The sequence below is a fragment of the Anopheles coustani genome, chromosome 2 (assembly GCF_943734705.1).
Source record: "Anopheles coustani chromosome 2, idAnoCousDA_361_x.2, whole genome shotgun sequence".
In the NCBI taxonomy this organism is placed as follows: domain Eukaryota; kingdom Metazoa; phylum Arthropoda; class Insecta; order Diptera; family Culicidae; genus Anopheles; species Anopheles coustani.
This window is the reverse complement of record NC_071289.1, coordinates 27,704,360-27,722,853: the sequence shown is the minus strand read 5'-3', so window position 1 is coordinate 27,722,853 and position 18,494 is coordinate 27,704,360. Positions and strand designations below refer to the sequence as shown.

At 46.7% G+C, this 18,494-nt stretch overlaps 3 protein-coding genes across 3 annotated transcripts in view; 2 read left to right on the top strand and 1 right to left on the bottom strand.

Moving 5' to 3' along the window:
• Positions 1 to 7,637, bottom strand: part of LOC131265760 (aryl hydrocarbon receptor nuclear translocator homolog) — a 201,460-nt gene extending 193,823 nt beyond the window's left edge. Inside the window, exon 1 of the mRNA XM_058268065.1 lies at positions 7,463 to 7,637. The gene's annotated coding sequence lies outside the window, so the exon portion shown is untranslated. The remainder of the gene's footprint in view (positions 1 to 7,462) is intronic.
• Positions 7,638 to 9,721: 2,084 nt separating this feature from the next.
• Positions 9,722 to 15,002, top strand: LOC131265759 (centrosomal protein of 104 kDa). Its single transcript, XM_058268064.1, has 10 exons — positions 9,722 to 9,761; positions 9,886 to 10,053; positions 10,729 to 11,181; positions 11,249 to 11,897; positions 11,966 to 12,346; positions 12,412 to 12,895; positions 12,966 to 13,546; positions 13,616 to 13,758; positions 13,825 to 13,926; positions 13,996 to 15,002. Exons 1-10 carry the CDS (start codon positions 9,722 to 9,724, stop codon positions 14,127 to 14,129), a joined length of 3,135 nt encoding a protein of 1,044 aa, XP_058124047.1. The 3' UTR covers positions 14,130 to 15,002.
• Positions 15,003 to 15,197: 195 nt separating this feature from the next.
• Positions 15,198 to 17,939, top strand: LOC131265762 (angiotensin-converting enzyme-like). The gene is made up of 8 exons (XM_058268066.1): positions 15,198 to 15,317; positions 15,407 to 15,693; positions 15,787 to 16,150; positions 16,220 to 16,440; positions 16,545 to 16,687; positions 16,750 to 17,457; positions 17,523 to 17,695; positions 17,764 to 17,939. The coding sequence occupies exons 2-8, from the start codon at positions 15,418 to 15,420 to the stop codon at positions 17,796 to 17,798; spliced, it is 1,920 nt and encodes a 639-aa protein (XP_058124049.1). The 5' UTR covers positions 15,198 to 15,317; positions 15,407 to 15,417; the 3' UTR covers positions 17,799 to 17,939.
• The last annotated feature ends 555 nt before the right edge of the window (positions 17,940 to 18,494 follow it).

The following is an 18,494-nucleotide window of genomic DNA, read 5'->3' as shown; positions in this document are numbered from 1 at the left end:
GATGTCGGGTTTTATAGCTCATTTTTTATTCGCACCGTTCCATAATTTATAATTATTATTTAATACATTCGCGGCGCAAACCGCTCGGTCACGGTTCGGGAGAAAGAGAGCACCAAAAGAAAGACAAATGAAAAAAAACCAACACACACACACACATCACTCCCAACCGCATTACTCTTTCTCCCCCTGGAAGAGACACACCGATATATCGTCCGACCGTTGGACTCGATAACTGCTTCATTATTTATCATTACTACGCGTCCGGATAACCCTTATGCGCCATTCGTGGTCCAGTCTCGACGACGGGGAAGCTGATAAGCGGCGGGGAGTCCGCGGGGGGGGTGGGGACGGTGGGAAAGCATATTTTTCTTTTAATTCACGTTTTTCTGCTACATTTTTGCCACCAAGCATGTCGCGCTGCGAATGGCATTAAATTTAATATCTTAATTAAAGATCGAGCCGAGTTGGTGGTGCATTCTCGATTGCGAAATCGCGATAGAAATTGTTATGCAGCTTTCGTATGAAAAATATCCATGTTTCCGCTGAATATTCAATAGAAGGTGCTACTTAACAGCAGACCGCAACATATGGAGGGTCATTTTTTAAATGTTGTTCCAATTTTTGTTTTTTCTCTAAAAGCCGCGCAATGCCCATGGGAATGCTTTACATTGATAGGCTATTATCACCTTTAGCACTGTTTTTAAAATGTAATACGAACTATGGTTGGTGTAAATTGAAAAAAAGAAGAAAAAAAGCCCCTGAGCATCGATAATACCATCATAAAAATTGTGTTTAACAAGCTCATAAATAACTAGTAACGTTACAACGGGCAAAAAAATAGTCCCATGGTTGGTGCATGACTTTAGCCTCCCCACAGACCGGCACCCCTCCCTCTCGGTACACCACCCATTAACGGGTGTACATTTTTCAATTTTAATATATCATCACAAACCCACCGAGGGGACTAGAAGCGGAACCGACACGTGGCCGATCTTTCGCTTATCGAAAACCGATTACGCCACCCGATCGGGCACCCCAAAGTTTGGCAATTGGTCGATGGCCGTGTTTAGTTTACGCCACATCCACTGTGCATGCTTTGCACAGTTTCGGACCGTCCCAGGCGCACGGTGTGAGATAAATTTAAAAAAAGGAGGCCAACCACTTGCCACTCCCCATCGTGGGCTCGTAAATAATAAAACATCAAGCATGCACTTGAAGGCACACACTTGCTTAAGGAGCGAGAAAAGGAAATTAACGGACGTGCAACGTGGGGCCAGCTTTAGGCCGAGGTGAGAGGTCTGCTACCCGAAAACGTCTACCCCGGGTGGATCGGCGTGCAGGATAATAGAAAGGGTTAAGAAAACGTCGAATGGACAGAGCTTATCATAACCCTTTGGCGCAGGGGACGTTGCATATCATGTATATCCTTGCTTGCACCACAAAACCACCATGCGACAGTTTCGCAGGCCACACGAACACTGGGGCGTGCCTGTGGAGCAGGTGAGATGGGACCACAGCCGGACCTCACCGTCGAATTGAAAAAGAAACAAAAAAAAATATGTTTCAAAAACCCACCGGATAGCGGGTGTGAGTGTGTGTATGTGTGCGGGGGGGAAAGAGGAACTAAAACTACCCCCGAAAAGCAGCACCCGAACCGACGGGGGAAGAAGATGGCCAGGGGGATGGCCAGCGCCCGTGGAATAGTGTGTGCCGGGCAGTATCGAGAGATCAATTACTTTGATAACCGACCGAAGCTGACACTTTTTTAATTTATTGCTGCCCTTGTTTATCGCCGACAGGGAAAGCAATAGCCCGGTCGGAACCGACCTCTCGTTCCCTCGGGTTTTTAGACCGCTCTCGAACTACTTTGACGCTATAGGGAGCATATATATTTGTTTTTTTTTTTCAAGGGGATGATGTTAGTGGTGTTCCCCAAGTAATCTACCCTGCAGGGGGAAAAGGTAGCGTTTTAATCCGGCGCCTTTTTTGAGTCATAAAAATGTAATTTCAATTTTTTTTTGCTTGTAGAACCAGCTGAGGAAGAGACCATGAGGTGAACAGAACGCTCCAACCTGTAATACGGCATCGATTATTTTCTTTTAAAGCTTCCTGTTCCATCCACTTTACAAAAGCCTTTTCAAAAACTTGCATAAATATTAAAGTTTTAAGGACAAATATAACCACGCAATTCTGTATTTATTCTAATTGTACCTAAGAAACACAAAGTCAACCTCCATGAGGTCTTATCATAAACAAAGCAAACGAAACAAACGCAGAAACATAATTTTCAACTTATTTGCTCACAACTGTCAACAGCACAAAATAAAAAAAAAGCCCAAGGACATATTTTTGATCCTGACACCGAGAGGAATAAAAAAAACCGACTCCCAAAACTAAATGCACACGTGCTAATGGCAGGCCAAAAAGACACATATGCTCAAACAAATAAAAACCAGAAACGTCCCCGTCCCGCGCCGAACCGACCAGGTAGTATCAGCCGGAATTGAGATGCCACCATCGAAAAATATGCCGGCCAGAATAATAAAAGTTCATAAAATTAGGATTAATTAACAAATTGAAGTTGACCGGAACCCATGGCGAGGAGGTTGTATGGGGAAGGTACGGCCGGGTCCGAACCGGAGCGCGGGACTGGGCCGTTCTTTGCTTTTCGCGCCCGAAGGGTGCATATATGCTAATAAATTAGGTAAGAAATGAATTAGTTGGTCAAAAATACGTGCCTCCTCGCGTCGAAGCGGGGCAGAACCATACGGTCGAGCAAAAAAAAAAAAAAAAGAAGCAAACAGAAGCTTCTATCAGACAACAGTACAGGTCACCATACATAAAACCGCTAATGGAACAGAAGGTACGCGCGAGGAGCTCGGTGGCCGAACGTGGGCCACCATCATGGCTCACCTAGGCGCTCTTCGCACTCGACCACCGTGATATAGTTTTTAATTTGAAAAAGTGTCCTGCCATTCCGGGGAAAGGAACAGTTGGTCCTCTCGTTTCTTTTTCTATTTTATTTATTACCAGTTACAGCACGGTAAATCTTGGATTATCGCGAGCCTCATTCCAACGTCAACAGATTGGTCTGGGAGATAGCGATCAGTATGGCATGACTGAATATGGCTTTTTTGTTGTAGTTTTCGTCGTGAGGAATTTCATAGCTCTGGTTTTAATATGATTTTTTCGTTATCATTTTAGATAGCAGAATTTTGGGTTGGCTCAAAACATATCCGTGCGTCACTAAACCATAGCTGTATCCATAATTTTATAAACATATAACATTTCTCATAACAAATGAGGGATGCAAGTTAGTACCTTATTAGAAAGATCCTGTTTGTTCAAGCAAAGCCTCATCGACCAGAGTAATAATAAACAAAAATATTTTATTATTTTCAAATGTGAAAACATGTTAAACACAGAATATTTAAAGACGGCGTTTGGTTGAAACTGTCCTATATTTAATACATGTGATTAAGCCTTTTTTTACTTTATATACAAGACATCCTGGCTACTTCATACACTGTTATACACGGTTTTTAAAGTGAGTTTAGATTTAAAATATAGGAGAGTTGAACCGCACACAAGTTGCATTAATAGAAAAAAACCGTTGCTACTTAATTTTGCATTATTGAATTGAAGCATCGATATTCTTTTACTCAGAAATGATTTCTTTGAGTAGGGCATTTTGTTCAAGAGAGGATAATTGTTGGTGTCTCCAAAGCAGGAACAAATGTTTTGTCAAAATTTTAATATCACGAAGAGGTATTCATTCTTCAAGGAACAAACTAAAACCCTTAGAGGTAAGAGGATACATGCTTAGAATGGCATTATTAAAATTGACTTAAAACAGTTGTAACAAGTGAGCGGTCGTATCGTATTGAAAGTAATCAACCAAACAGGTTAAAAATAAAAAAATATATTTGCAAACGATCGGGAAATTTTGCCGTAACGCCATTAAACGACAACGCCATTCGTTCCGGATCCACCCAAAGTGCAGTGCGCACCAAGCATGCTGACCCACTGTGCGCAAATGATCATTAAAAGTATTAACACCCGACCAAAAACCAGGCCGCCCACCCCGCTGGGCTCGTGCGACATGTTTCCTCAAATGATTTCCATTCAAAATCGATGGCCAGCAAATTATGAACGCCCCATCGTTCCGGGGGTCGGCTGGCTTTTCCCGGTTCCACTGTTCTCTAGCGCGGCGGACACTTTGCTGCGATTTAGAATTGTGTGTTGATAAAAATAGACCTCGATGGGTGTTTGCCACCTTGCTGAACTAAGCAACACCGATGGCCGAGTGCATCGGGAGCGCCTACTTTGTAGGCACCCCTCCCCCCATCTCCCTCCACCTCCCGCGATCCCGCTCGAATGAATATGATGATGGAAAACGACGACAATGACGACGACGATGATGATGATGGTGGTGGTGATGGCCGCAATAATGTGCATCGTTTGCGAGACAAAACTTAAATGATGCCGTAGCCGGACCGATTTGCGGCGGTCCACGGGCTGGCCTGTGTTTTTTTAAGGCCATAAAAAGGGTCCCGGTGCGGACGACGTCGACCTTAGCGACCGCGTGTGCTAGGGTTTTGCTGAATAACTTTGCATTCGCTATCGAACAATGAGCAATAAGCGCTAGCAAAACGGTGGCCCTCCCGGGGGGGTCGGGGGACATCCCACGATGGGGATGAGGGGGTGGGGCAGTTTAGAAACATTCGGTCCAAAGGCACAGAAGGCAAATAAAAGTTTAATAGCTTCCCGCGACCAGCAGCACCGGAACCAGGTTTCCCTACCCGCCGGTGCGCCGTATGAGCGGTAGTAAAGATTTTAAAAATAAAATAAAAATTATCTTCAATGGCTTTGTACTATTTGTAGATAGCCACCATGGTATGACCGACCATCGACCGCTCGCGAAAGATCCCCTCTTTCGGTGTTAGTTAGACACCCTTTTGCTTTATCTTCACCAGACCAGCCGGTTTTGCGGTGCGTCAACGAACCCGCGAACGAGGGTGACAATGGTCCGGGTTTTGGGGTAGTTACAAATGTTTAACTCAATCTAAGGTGACGCGCGACGCCGGAACCCTGTGAACCGATGTCGTGCCGTGTTCCAACGGAGTAGATTAGCGTCCAGCTTATCGGAAGCGACCAGTGGCGCCAAATTTTTCAAGCTCCGGGTTTCAGGCCACACTCCACCCGGTTATATCGCTGCATGTTGTCGTGGATTGCGTTAGTATTGGCTGCGATTGGCTTGTAGCGGATCGAAGCATTATGCTTACGACTGTCGGTGGTCGAGTTCTTCTAAGGTAAGAAAACCCTTCCGTACTTGCGATCGCCTGCGTGTGTGTTTGTATGTTTATGTGGGGCTCGAAAAGGTGATGAAACTTTGCGTCCTACCCCAGGGTGCCCTCAACCTTCCGCTGCACCAAAACACCCCAACAACACCGGGATGGAGTTGGATTTTTCATTCCTTCTTATGCTTCCCTATGCGCAGTTCCCTCAGCATCATCGACGGTGCGCCCAAGTGCCATTGAAAGCATACAATCTCCCACCAACCCCCTTCTCCGTCGTGCGCGCCTGATAGCGCCAAAAGGCTCGGAAGAGAGCACCGTCGGGGCCACAGAAAATCGTGACTTGATTTCGTTTCTCGTCTCTGTCATTTCCACTTTTGGTCGGTGGCCGTCCCTTTTCCGCTGGTATTTGGGTAGGCCGACGAGTCTGGCTTTTGCGGACCTCGGGGTGGTTCACACACACACACACACAAGCGTTATTCACCCTGCGAACCCTGGGGTCGACATTCCCGGGGTGGAAGAATCGACGGTCTCACTCCCAAAGTCCGTCGGTCCGGGCCATCCAGCAAACCCTTTCTTAATCCTTCCTCCCCGTCCTCCTCCGCGATGCTGGAGTTTCATTGCCGTTGCTTTGCTCCAACCACTCCCCCATCCCGGGGGGAGGGGGGGAGACCCCTCAAAACGAACGGCTCTCCATAATCCGCGAGCGACTGACCTCTTCGCCTGGGCTACAACAAAGTCGTCCACGAGGCACCCTTTTATACGCAGCTTATACGCCGTAGCCCGGTTCGCTAACGAGCAGCGAGCGATACACTTTCGCCCGACGTTTAATTCGGGTCAGCTGCCCGCCTCTCCCTTGTTCCGCCACAACGGCGGGGGTCCATAATAGGTGGAGCAATCTAAGCAGCAACTTTTGCGCCTCTCGGCCCTTTGAAAGCGATCGTAATGATCAGTTTCAGCGGCGCAGACTCCGACGACGACGGCGGGATCTGTCTGTCGATTCGAGCAGCATATTCGCTCGCTCCTTCATCTCAGTGGTCGCGACGGATCGCCTGCCCAACCACATGTTGATGCTGCAGCATGGTGTTCCCTAATGGAGCGAGTTTGTGGCCTTCCCACTCGCACACACAGGACACACACAAACATATGGGTGCTTTGTTTTCGTTCGCCAGCAGACGCGCGATCTTGGACGATCTTTACGCAATCGGAGCGCTTTCCTCAGAAATCGTCCATCCGAGAACCCGGATTTAAAGCAAATAATCGAAGCAAGCTGTGGTGTTTTCTTCGAGGGACAAAAAGCAATACCGGAACGAACGATAACGAAAGGGAATGGCACAAAAACAATGCAAGTGACGTTTTTCAGAACGGAACAAAAAAAAATGACAACACAGCTGAAACAGGAAAGTGGAATCCCCGACGAGGTGAGTGCAGTCTTGTTCTTGTTCCAGATGGATGCGCTTTGTTGTCATTTCAAATCAACATCATCTTCTTTCGTGCATACACACACACACGCACACTTGGCCACGGGTTTCTTCGGAGAAAGAGAGTCACATCCACACATCGTCGGGCAGATAATTATGCTCCACGGTCCCCTGAACTCACGCTTGTTTACATAACAAAGCCAGGCAGTAACCACTGATGCTGTTCGGCCTCCGTTTCTTGACGGTTGAATGGAATGGAGATTCTTTCCCTGAAACCGAATGCTTTGGAAGTGGTCATTTGGATCATGTGGCCCGAGGCATTTTTGGCTGGAGACGAATTTGCCTGGTGCCGTCGTGGAGGTGACCTTGCCTGTTTGATTCAGCGCGGAGTCACGGCTCGGGGAAGCAAAAAAAACCACGTCTCCAGAGCTGTTGTCACCGTACGCATGCACCGCACTATCACACATGGCCATTTTATTTTTAGCGGCACAACAAATCATTTCCACGCCAGTAACTAATCGCACACAGATTGTTTTTCCACGGAGGATGTTAAATTCTTCGCTTTGTGTTGAATGAGAAGCCTTTCAAGCCTTCACAATCTCTACGAGGTGGAGGAAGGGAGTGAGGCAACGGCGCGGAGTCACGAGTACGAACGGCGTTCACAATCGGGCGGGTGGGAGAGGACGATGTGAGGTGGTCCCGCTGTAATAGGCGGTGATGGTGGCTTATGCCACCATGGCTTACCTGGTGGTTGGTACGGTTGCGCTATTGTCGACATACGCTGGTGCGAAAACGCCAATGCACACGCGACACTCGATTCGGTGCACGTTTATGACACAGTTTTGGGGCACGCTGCACACGGGAAATCACTGTTTTTCACGAAAAACCCTGCACACACCACCTTTCGCGGCACTATCGATTTTCCCACCGTGCACGAACTAGAGGTGCCACTCCGAAGCAGGACCGACTGGACTGTGCCAAGGTGGGTGTAGATGTCTCTTTCACTCACCACGGCTACGGCAGCAGCGTTTCGAAGGGAGCGAAAGAAATAGCACGAATGTGCGTTTGTTTACAGATTTGTTACGAAACTTAAGCTGCGGTCAGACTGAGTATGTGGTGCATAAAAATTCTATGATTTAGATTTATTAACGTGATTTTTTTCCATCAGAAAGTAGGTATACAGAAATTCTCGGTATTATCGTGGGGAGAAAACAAAGCTCTACTAGAAACCTTAACAAACCCATTGAATTTAACGCAACTAGTTATGTATTTACAGCGTAAGCGTCTAAAATGCACCACAAACGGCGTCGTGTGGGCGAGCCTTAAGTTTTTCGCCATTTTGGATTGTGTCTGACAGTTCGCTCTCTCAACCAAGGCTCAAGAGAAGGTTGTCTAATACAGAAAAATTGAACTTTTCAGGATTTCGTTGGGTACGATGAAGAATTTTGAAAAGTTTGTGGTTCTGCAAGAATATTTGTGCTAGACCAAGCGACGTCAAATTATATTTCATCATTCTCCAGTATAATTTTTTAAATGGATAGCGAAAAATCGTGCGCCATTGGAAAACCTATCTAGAGCGATCGGTCAACTTTGTTTACAGTGTATGGTTGAGCTGAACGGTCATGATATACGGACAATATACAGAGATTTTGAATTTTTGTTTTGTACCAAATTTTGTTCTACTCATTTTTACTAATAAACTCATTAGACATACTTTTGATATAGATATTTATAGCGCTCTCAAATGTATTCCCTGTGCCGAATGTTGTTTAAAATTCACCATAACGGTTAAACACGTGTTGTTTCCATTGAATGTTCAATAACATTTCTTTTTCAACTAGATTTTTTTTAAAAAGTTCTTCTCTTGGGTGATGCCATGCAGTTACTGATAGGAAGCTATGAGGAGAAAGAAGCCGGTCGTTCTATGTTGGGAAGGGGTGTTATTCGGAGCATCTGCATTCGTTGCACTAGTGGATTGTTGCTGTATTTTACTTCTGCTAGCACGTGGCAACGTATTTGTAACAAGTTATAAATTTATTTCCTTTTTCGAATGCATTTGAAAAAACATCAGTTGTACCATGTGTTTCCCACTGGCTGTGCCATATGCAGCATGAATGGTTTGAAACGTGACAGTTGACCGTCGGGGCCAACGTGCTTGGTGCGCATGACGGGGAGACGATTTTCTTTCCCGGTTCATTTCCACCATTTTCCAGCACGGGCAGATCCACCGTGGCCTCTGTTCAGCGAGGACCAATCTGTAAAACTCATCGCCACCATCATCCACATCCACATCATATCGCAAAGTGTGTGCAGTCACACAAGCATTGCTGGCACCAAACGTTTTTCATTCCTCAATCGATAAGGATACCGGTTAACCAGATAAGCGAGCTTTTGCAGAGAATAAGTTGCCTTTGAAGTTGTTTTTTACGGTGATTGTGAGGATTGGTTGTTACAGTTCCTAATCAAATGCCCACTGCTTATCGGGATGGAAAAGTTTATCCTTTCTTTCGGCCGTCAATTGTGCAGGTAGACAACGTGTCTACTTTTTGCTGGCAGCGAATGAAGAAAATCAAATTAATATGTTGAACAACACAAGATTTTGGCGTGTGAGTGAATGGTATAGAGCCTAATTTTTAATCGTGTCCAGTTCTGTGTGAAAAAATGTGTACAAAAAGCAGAGTAATGATGCTCGGAATGGGGTGAGAGTAAATACTTCAAGGGTCAAGAAAAGCCCAACCATGGATATGAGCTCCGATATGCAGAAAAGGCTCACTCGTTATCATCGAGCGCATTGACTGCAGTATCATGTTCCGGACGAGTGAAAACCCCTTCTCCTGAAGAAGATTATATAACGCTGCTAAATTAAACTTGCAAAAACTAATTTTCCTACAAGTTGTTTCACCCTCGTCCGTCGAATGTTCGACTAGCTGCGAGGGAGAGTAGTGAAAAAAAGTTTTCTTCGCCAAGCGAGTTTTCGACCCGAGGGCCAGAGTTGCACACAGTATGGCTCGTAAAATTCCTTTCAAAGTCGTGTTTGCTTCAGGTAGGGCATTAAAATTGGATCAACTTCGATTAGTCTGACCGTCGGACGATGGCTATCATTTGGGTTTGATAGTTTTTCGCCCCTAAGGACGGATCATAACGGTTGTGTTTTCCTTGTTCGGTAGACGAAGACACGGACTTTCCGGCCAGCGAACTAAACAGCCACAATCCGACAGTCCACGGTTGGCGATCGAACGCGGACAGTTCGGTCAGCCCCAAAGAGATCGTCCTGCGGTTCTTCAATCCAGCCCGTATCGTACGGATACAGGTCCTAGCGCATCAGTATTACATTCGTAAGTATCACCGAGCTAGGAAAAACTGGGGATGGAAAATTCGAATGGAAGGAAAACCCCGTTGTTCATTAGCCACGTCGCATGAACGCACATGAAATGAACAGTGCAGACGATGTAGTCATTCAAAGGAAGCGCATTCCGGGAATGTTGTTGTTTTCCCCAACGACCACGGATACGAGAGAGAAAGTCGGAAAACCCCAAGGAGAGTATAAACGGAAGCAAACGGCTGGGATCCAACGCTCGAGCGAAACACGTGGCTATTTAAATGGTGTTTATAGCCGGATTTACAGTGTGTTTGTGTGCGAGGTATAATGCCGGTTGTTTCCGGTTGACAGAAGAAATTGTTTTTTTTGTTTTGCGAAATAGGAGCAAAAAAAATAAAACATTATCAAATTGACAAATAGAGTGGAAAACGATATACGGGAGGCTGAATAAATTGCCGTCTCATCGTTGTACCCTTTGGCATGGTTTATGTCGTTTGAAATTCTGTTTATTGATTTTCCTACCGGGGTTTCCGAAGTTAGCTCATACGCAACGTGTGTGAGTCATAAAAATTGATCAAACGTTGGCTAAGTTTTATGCAATTAATCGTACCCTTTGACAACGAATAAACATTCCTCCATGTTCGATGCGGATTACTTTCAAGTTTTCCTGTTTCTCTTACCATTTGCTTAGCCGAACGCATTGAACTATGGATACACTACTCCAGCAAGAGTGCCCCGAGTACCCCTTCCAGCCAGAGCTTCGAGTACATGGGATTCGTGGCCCTGTCGGACAATGCCAGCACAAACTTTACGTCCCGGGAGCTGCAGAGCGTGACCGTCGCCCCAAAAGTAGGCTCCCACCTTAAGCTACGGCTAGGGCCAGCCCATCCGAATGAGTTCAACAAGGACAACCAGGTGGCTCTGCTGGCCATTAACATTCTGGGCGAGGAATTGACGGCGGACGAGCTGGCATCGATGCAGGGGAACGTGTCGTCATTGATGAACGCTGTGCCACCGAACATCGACGCCCTGAACGGCTCGCTCGCATCCGCCTGTGACGATCTGTCGTACTCGATGTACGTGGAGGAGAGTATTTGTGAGGTGGTGCGAAGGATGGAGATACTCAAGATCCAGGCAGTGCAGGGTAAGATGAACTAAAGGGAAGGCTATGAAGGAACTCTGTTAATTCCTTTGCCTAATTACTCTTCCAGATGAACGCTTCGAGTATGCCCGAAAGCTAAAGCTCTGCATGGGCGCCTTAAGGACGGCCGGTGAACGTCTTGGACGGTACGCACTGGCGAAACGGCAGGCAGTCCAGGCGGAAGACTTTACCACCGCCCGGCTCCGGAAGGAGCAGATCGAAATGTATCGCAAGGCCGTGTTCGATCAGCTACGGGTCGAGCTGTTGCTCCAGAGTGACAAGAGCATCACAAGTAACGACTCCTGCTCGGAGCTGTACGCATCTAAGCCAACGTTGCCTTCACCGCCTAGCCTGCAAGATGTGGCCAGTGCACTCTCGTCGGACTCGACGCTACCACACGCGCATCACTTACACACGCAGGTAACGCAGGACGGATCGAAGTTGCCGTCGGATGCGACCGATTCTACCACGAGCACTTCGACAAACACGACCGCATCGGCAGCCTCGAGCGCCAGCAGTTGCACGGTAAAACCGGAAGGACGTTCCTCGCAGCAGAGTCTAACGCGCCCGGACGAGGTTCAGCAATCGCCTCTGATGAGTCACAAAGGTCGCAGTCCGATGAGGTCCCCCACGAACACGGGTTCGCTAAGGAGACGCAACAAAAGTGCTCCGAGGAATAGTTACGAAGATTACGATGAACGTGCGATTCCCACTCTCGGGTAAGAGCCGCTGGCAGCGATGTTACTTTTTGGAAGGATCACCATCATACGTATGTTTTTCGTTGCAGAAGCCACGCAAATGATTTCCTTCGTGAGTGTCAAGGGACGGCAATGATCGAGCAGGACGGGGGGAAGATTCGCTGTAAGCTGAACGATCGTGAACGTCGCCAGGCGGCATTACCGATACTGATCTTCGGCATGGAACTGGTGGAGTTGATCTACTCGCGACAGTTCACCGATCGCGAGGAAGGTCTGATACGGCTACGGAGAATACTAAAGCAGGAGATCGAACCGGAACCTCAGGCCCAGGCGGCCCAGGCCGGGCCCAATAAGATCTGTCGTGGAGCTACCCTTTTGCTCCATCGTGGAGTTCGCGATGCGGTATTCTCCGTGTTCAGCCAAGCGACAGAAACGGTGCGAAGTTTGTTCATGGAGTTTGTTCCAAATCGGTATGCTGTTCATCGAGAAGATCGAAATGCTTACTACGATGACTAATACGATACTTTTTCCTTAGCGTCGCACCAAGCGAAGTTGCACGATCAGTTGATCGTCTACTACCGGAGCTGCTTTCCAAGAGTGGTGATCCTTCGGCTCGGGTACACACACTGGCGCAGCATACGATCCTCAGCATCGCAGCCTGCCCTGAGGTACGAGAACAGCACCTCATTGCTCCGGCCCTATCGCGTCCAGTTGGCAACGGAACGCATCCTCGGTTAGCACTAAGTCGGATGCAAATGCTCGAGCAGCTGGTACTCAGCCAAGGTATATCGAACGACAAACAGAGTGGACTTGCCTGTCGAACACTTTCGGAAGCTGGCTGCTCCGGAATACACCATCCGGCCGAATCGGTACGCAAGGTGGCCGAAAGGGTGCTACTCTTGGTGTACAAGGTTAACCCGCGCTTGGTGCGTAAGCAGCTTCCTCCGGATGATGATATAACGCGCCGGAATCTACTCTACCGCCAGCTGTTTGCTGAGTTTGATAAGATCGATCTTCAGGTAACAGAAGAAAACATCTCGAACGCTTCCATCCGACCTAACGTCTAGCTTTATCCCCATTTGGTTGTAGCGCAAGAAGGAAATGTTGGAAAACAAACAGTTCTGCGGTCCGGCATCGTTCGCCGGCATCTGCTCACCACCGATGTCCAGCAGCTCGAAGAGCTCACCCCCGGTGGAGATACGCAACAAGAACCTGCGCTACGATGGACGCACGATCGTCAGTTTCTCTGATAATCAGACCCCCGGTTGGCAGTCTAGTTTCAGTTCCATGAAATTGCAGGATACCAACTCGAGCCCGGTGCGCCGACTGGACGCGACTACGGCAGGGATCATCAAGAGCAAAAGTGGGCACGCCATCGGTCACCACGGCCAGTGGGCGTCTACGGGGATCGGTTCGTCCGGTGACGATGGCCATCGAGACGGTTCGGGATCGTATTACGATAAACTGGACGGCAGCAGCAGTGGTCACTGCAACGGGAAGGATGCGGGTTCCGGCACTCTCGACCGGAGTCGTCAGAAGTTATCCCAATCGAAAACAAACATGTACGACAGTACGATCGGGTTCCTACCGGGAGTGGTAGCCCCCGAGAATGGAGCCGGCTCGCGGAAGAGCTCCAACTCGGACTCGTTCGATGGTATCGAGAATGAAATGTAAGTAAGAAAGAAAAATGTAAGAGACTGGTATCCAATAGTGAAATTCTATCGTTTCCAAATCTCCAGCCGATGCCCATTTTGCGACTGGATTTGCCACGGTGATCCTACGCAGCTCGATAAGCACTACTGGAAAGCTTGTCCCGTGCTGACCAAATGTCCACAGTGTAGCCAAATTCTTGAGGTCGCTGCCCTCTCTGGTCATTTGATTCGTAAGTTCAACCGACCGTCTCTTTACGACTCCTTCATTGAAATATCTTTCAAAAAACAATTTTCAGACGAATGTGAAGCCAAAACTAGCTATTTGTCATGCGAACGGTGTACCGAGTCGGTGCATAAGGATCTGTACGAGTACCATCTTATGGAAGACTTTTGTCGAGGTAACGGTTATGGGGCGTCACCATATTGGATAGTGATCGAAATAACAAAGTTCTCTACTTTACAAACAGAATTTACAACGGGTGCGGCCAGATGTCCCCTGTGTCATGACGATGTGCTGCTACCGCTGGATGGTGGCTGGAAGCGGCATCTCCTGAGCCGTGCCGGATGCCTTGGCAATATTCGGCGTCGAGTGCCGGCGTAGTCGCGACCACCGGTGGAGACATGAGTGAAACTCAGATTTTTCCCTACATTCCGATCAAATACACTTCAAGCACACGTTTTAGGTAGAAATTTAATGCAAGCAGCGAGATAAAAGCGTAAAAAGCTGATGCTTTTTAAACATAAATTTGGAAATTCTGGCGGTTTAACGGACGTAAACACGAAGGCCAATTACGACTAACAGAACTATTCTAAACGATAGCAAAACATTCTTAATGTATGATTCGATAATCAAAAACTGATTTGTACAGCGCAAGAAGCGTAAGAAACAAACAAACAAAACATTGCTAATTTTCGCAGCATGCACACAAGCCTCTTCGCCCGAAGGCGGCGGAGAGGCATAAACACAGGGCCACAGCTGTAACGTAGAAGACTTCTCTATTCGCCAGGGCGCTAACTGCATATGCCATCTCCCGTGGGCAGCCAATTTCCTCCACACACCGACGTAAGCAAAGTACGACGCAAATGGGGGCAATAAAGTATATTATTGATACGATAAAACCAATCGAGTGAAAAGCCACAGCCGAGTTCAGGGATTCTGGTCGTCCCTTGGGCGGCTGCCCGAGGACACGAAAACAACAGGTTGAACCGGCTGCCATGGCGAACCACTGCTAGCAACGATGGACTACTATTTGCATGTTTATTAACTATTTTATGGGTAGCATAATTTTGTTGTTTAGATTTTTTAAATAAAGAAGAGAAAGCGAAAACCCGACGCAGGTAATTGACACTAATCAATCAAACATTTTGATCTCACAGTAGTGCTGCTGCGGCGATGAATTAAAACAGCACACTGAACAGCAAAACAAACGTAATGTCCAGCTCCAGAAGTATTCGGATCAAGTAAACTTATTTCCCGTCCTTTGAAAAATTGTCACAAATAAAATAAAGATTTAATGCAAACATTCAATAGCCGGAGATTTTTTGTTTCGAAATCCGAAATCGCTAGAGCTCCCCACTACCCTATAAATCTGTTTCAAAGGTTCAAAAGGTCATACGAAATTGAATACGATTGCGGGGCTTGCAACTGATCGACCGACTTCAGTCGATGAGTGGTAGTAGTAGGGCGAGGACAAGCGCTCCGGAGAAGTGTATCGTTCTAAGGGAAAGTGCTACTGATAACAGAACCGGGTGAAGATTCAATGTGAAAGATAATTACTTGGCTTACGCGGTACGTACATATTTAAATTGATGTCGAATAAAACCCTTGCCGAATTCTTTCCAACAACTGTTTAAATAGTAAAAATTTCACGCGTATAGAAAAATTGAATATGATCGCTCGGGTGAGGGTTCCCATTATGTGGCTGGCCGTACTACTTTGTGCGGCAGCCATTATAGCCGGTCCAGTCTACCGACGCTCGACCGAGGACGGCTCCGCCGCATCCTACGAGGAAGAAGTACGTCTATCGCTAGCGGCGATCGAGCAACGTTATCAGCAAGCGAAAGCACACCAAACCCTGGCAGCTTGGGAATACGGTTCAAACTTAACGGAGGCCAATTTGGTCAAGAAAACAGCAGCCGCTTCCGAGTTCGCCCAGGTGGCAAAGGTACGTTTCTTCGCTGCATTTCGTAATGGTGGAGGTTCCATTTTGCGGGGACTTTTCAAGTGATACCATTTTGTGACATTTTCTACGCCGCAGACGATCGCCCAGGAGCTGCAACAGATCGCAATCGATCGGTTGGAGAGTGAAGATTTGAAGCGTCGTGTTAAGAAGCTCGCGAAGCTCAACTATGCCGCCCTGCCGGAGGAAAAGTTCCGCGAGCTGCTTGGTTCGATTGCCAGCATGGAGTCGAACTACGCGAAGGTAAAACTGTGTCCGTACGGTGAATCAACAAATTGCAACATTTCGCTCGAACCGGAGCTGACGGAAATCTTCGCCAGCAACCGGAACCCGGAGGAGTTGAAGTATTACTGGGTGCAGTGGTACAATAGTGCGGGGGCACCGGCGCGAGAATCGTTCCAGAAGTACGTTGAATTGAACAGAGAAGCTGCGCTGCTTAATAGTGAGTCGAAGCGGTTGAAGGGAAGAGAACGAGATACGGAATATTAAACTAACTTTCGGTTCATCGTAGACTTAACCTCAGGTGCTGACGCTTGGCTGAAGGAGTACGACGATACCACTTTCGAGCAGCAGGTCGATGATGTTATCAATCAAATAAGACCACTCTACGAGCAGCTACACGCGTACGTTCGTTACAAGCTGAGGCAAAAGTATGGCGATAAGGTGGTCTCCCCTACCGGTCCGATTCCAATGCATTTGCTTGGCAATCTGTGGGCCCAGACATGGGATCATGTATGTAAAACTGTTTTTTATAGTTTTATTTAAGTTATTATAGTTATAGTTTTATTTAAGGCGTGCCATTTTTGGGATAATTTTTTTTCCAAACTTCATTTCAGATCGCTGACTTTACAACCCCATTCCCGGAGAAAAAACTGCTTGATGTGACTGACGAGATGATCCGCCAGGGATACACTCCGCTGAAAATGTTCCAGATGGGAGATGACTTTTTCGTTTCTCTCAACATGACAAGGCTCCCACAGTAATGTTACTGCTCTATGCTATTTGACGAAAGAATTTTCATTTATTCTTTATTTTTGATAGATCCTTTTGGGAGAAGAGCATTTTGGAAAAGCCAACCGATGGACGGGATTTAGTTTGTCATGCCAGTGCATGGGATTTCTTCTCGATCGATGACGTGCGCATTAAACAATGCACCCGTGTGACGATGGATCAGTTTTTCGTCGTTCACCACGAGTTGGGCCATATCCAATATTACCTACAGTACCAACATCAGCCGGTCGAGTATCGCCGTGGTGCAAACCCAGGCTTTCATGAGGCCGTCGGGGATGTTCTATCACTATCGGTGTCCACACCGAAGCACTTGAAGAAAGTAGGCCTCCTGAAGGACTACGAGGAGGACGAACAGGTCAAGATTAACCAGTACTACCGCTCTGGAGTAACGAAGCTAGTATTCCTACCGTTCGCCTACACGTTGGACAAATATCGTTGGGGAGTGTTCCGGGGCGAGATCAAACCGAAAGAGTACAACTGTAGATTCTGGCAGCTGCGTTCCCAATACTCCGGCATCGAGCCACCGGTTGTGCGCACGGAAGAGGACTTTGATGCCCCGGCCAAGTACCACGTGTCGGCAGATGTGGAATATCTTCGCTATTTCGTGTCCTACATCATTCAGTTCCAGTTTCATCGGGCTGCTTGTTCGTTGGCGGGAGAGTACGTAAAGGGAGACCCGGAGAAGACCCTGAACAACTGCGACATTTACCAAAGCACCGCTGCTGGAAACAAATTAAAGTATGTTTTGATTAAGATAAAACGCATGTATTATGCGATTACATTGAGTATTGTGCATTTTTCAGGGAAATGCTTGCCCTTGGATCGTCGAAACCGTGGCCAGACGCGATGGAAATCCTCACCGGTGAGCGGAAAATGAGCGCGGATGCTTTCCTGGAATATTTCGATCCATTGTATAAATGGCTGCTGGCGGAGAACACACGAGTTGGAGCTCACGTTGGCTGGACCGATTCAGAGAGTAAGATTTCGATTTCGTCTTTTCTATTGAAGTCACATGATTGATTGATGCAAATTTTTATTTTCCAGAATGTGTTTCAAAAACTATCGATTTTATACCATAAAAGGTTTCTCATTTGTTGTTAAAACGCGAAGAAAGTGCTTGTTGACTTTAAATTGTTATTTTATAGACTGTTTTGCGCATGTGCATTTCGATAACGTAAAAGGATGCCAATAAAGTTTGAATAATTTTATCTAATCGTTTATCATATTTGTGTTCTTGATTTAAAAAAAAAACCTTCAACCTTCTGTTTTATAGTTATTGACAACTGTTGTAGTTGGTTATAACAAATCAGCTCAATGAGTTGTCTAGTACAGTAAGCTGGTGCTATGAGCTAGAAAGTTATTCTATTTAAACCCGTTAAACAATACAATACAGAAACTCTGTACAATGAAAATAGAGCAAATACCGAGAACTACTTCATACTGGAATGCTATTCATAATGCTGACGTGTTGTAAGGTTATATGCAAAACTAACCCCTGATCTTATCAACACCTATTGGTTTTAAGATCATTATTTTCAAAACATGACAACAAATTAAATTTTCTGAGAACCCTTATCGACCAACTTATGTGATAATGTAGGGAAAGAGCTGCACGATCGTGTAAACTATTCGTATTAGTCATTAGTTCGCAAAGTCATTTCAAATTGAGTTTAAAGGAACTCTTGCCACTTCTCTTCCGAGCTCAGTCAGTGATGGGGGGTCTGGGCATAAGGATCAGCACTGGAGCAATCTTGAACAAGTTGTAGAGATTGCAT

Coding starts and splice junctions, on each gene's coding strand:
- LOC131265759 (XM_058268064.1), top strand. CDS start 9,722: ATGGCTCGTAAAATTCCTTTCAAAGTCGTGTTTGCTTCAG. Junction 9,762..9,885: donor CAAAGTCGTGTTTGCTTCAG/GTAGGGCATTAA, acceptor CTTGTTCGGTAG/ACGAAGACACGGACTTTCCG. Junction 10,054..10,728: donor AGCGCATCAGTATTACATTC/GTAAGTATCACC, acceptor CCATTTGCTTAG/CCGAACGCATTGAACTATGG.
- LOC131265762 (XM_058268066.1), top strand. CDS start 15,418: ATGATCGCTCGGGTGAGGGTTCCCATTATGTGGCTGGCCGTACTACTT. Junction 15,694..15,786: donor AGTTCGCCCAGGTGGCAAAG/GTACGTTTCTTC, acceptor TCTACGCCGCAG/ACGATCGCCCAGGAGCTGCA. Junction 16,688..16,749: donor AACATGACAAGGCTCCCACA/GTAATGTTACTG, acceptor TATTTTTGATAG/ATCCTTTTGGGAGAAGAGCA.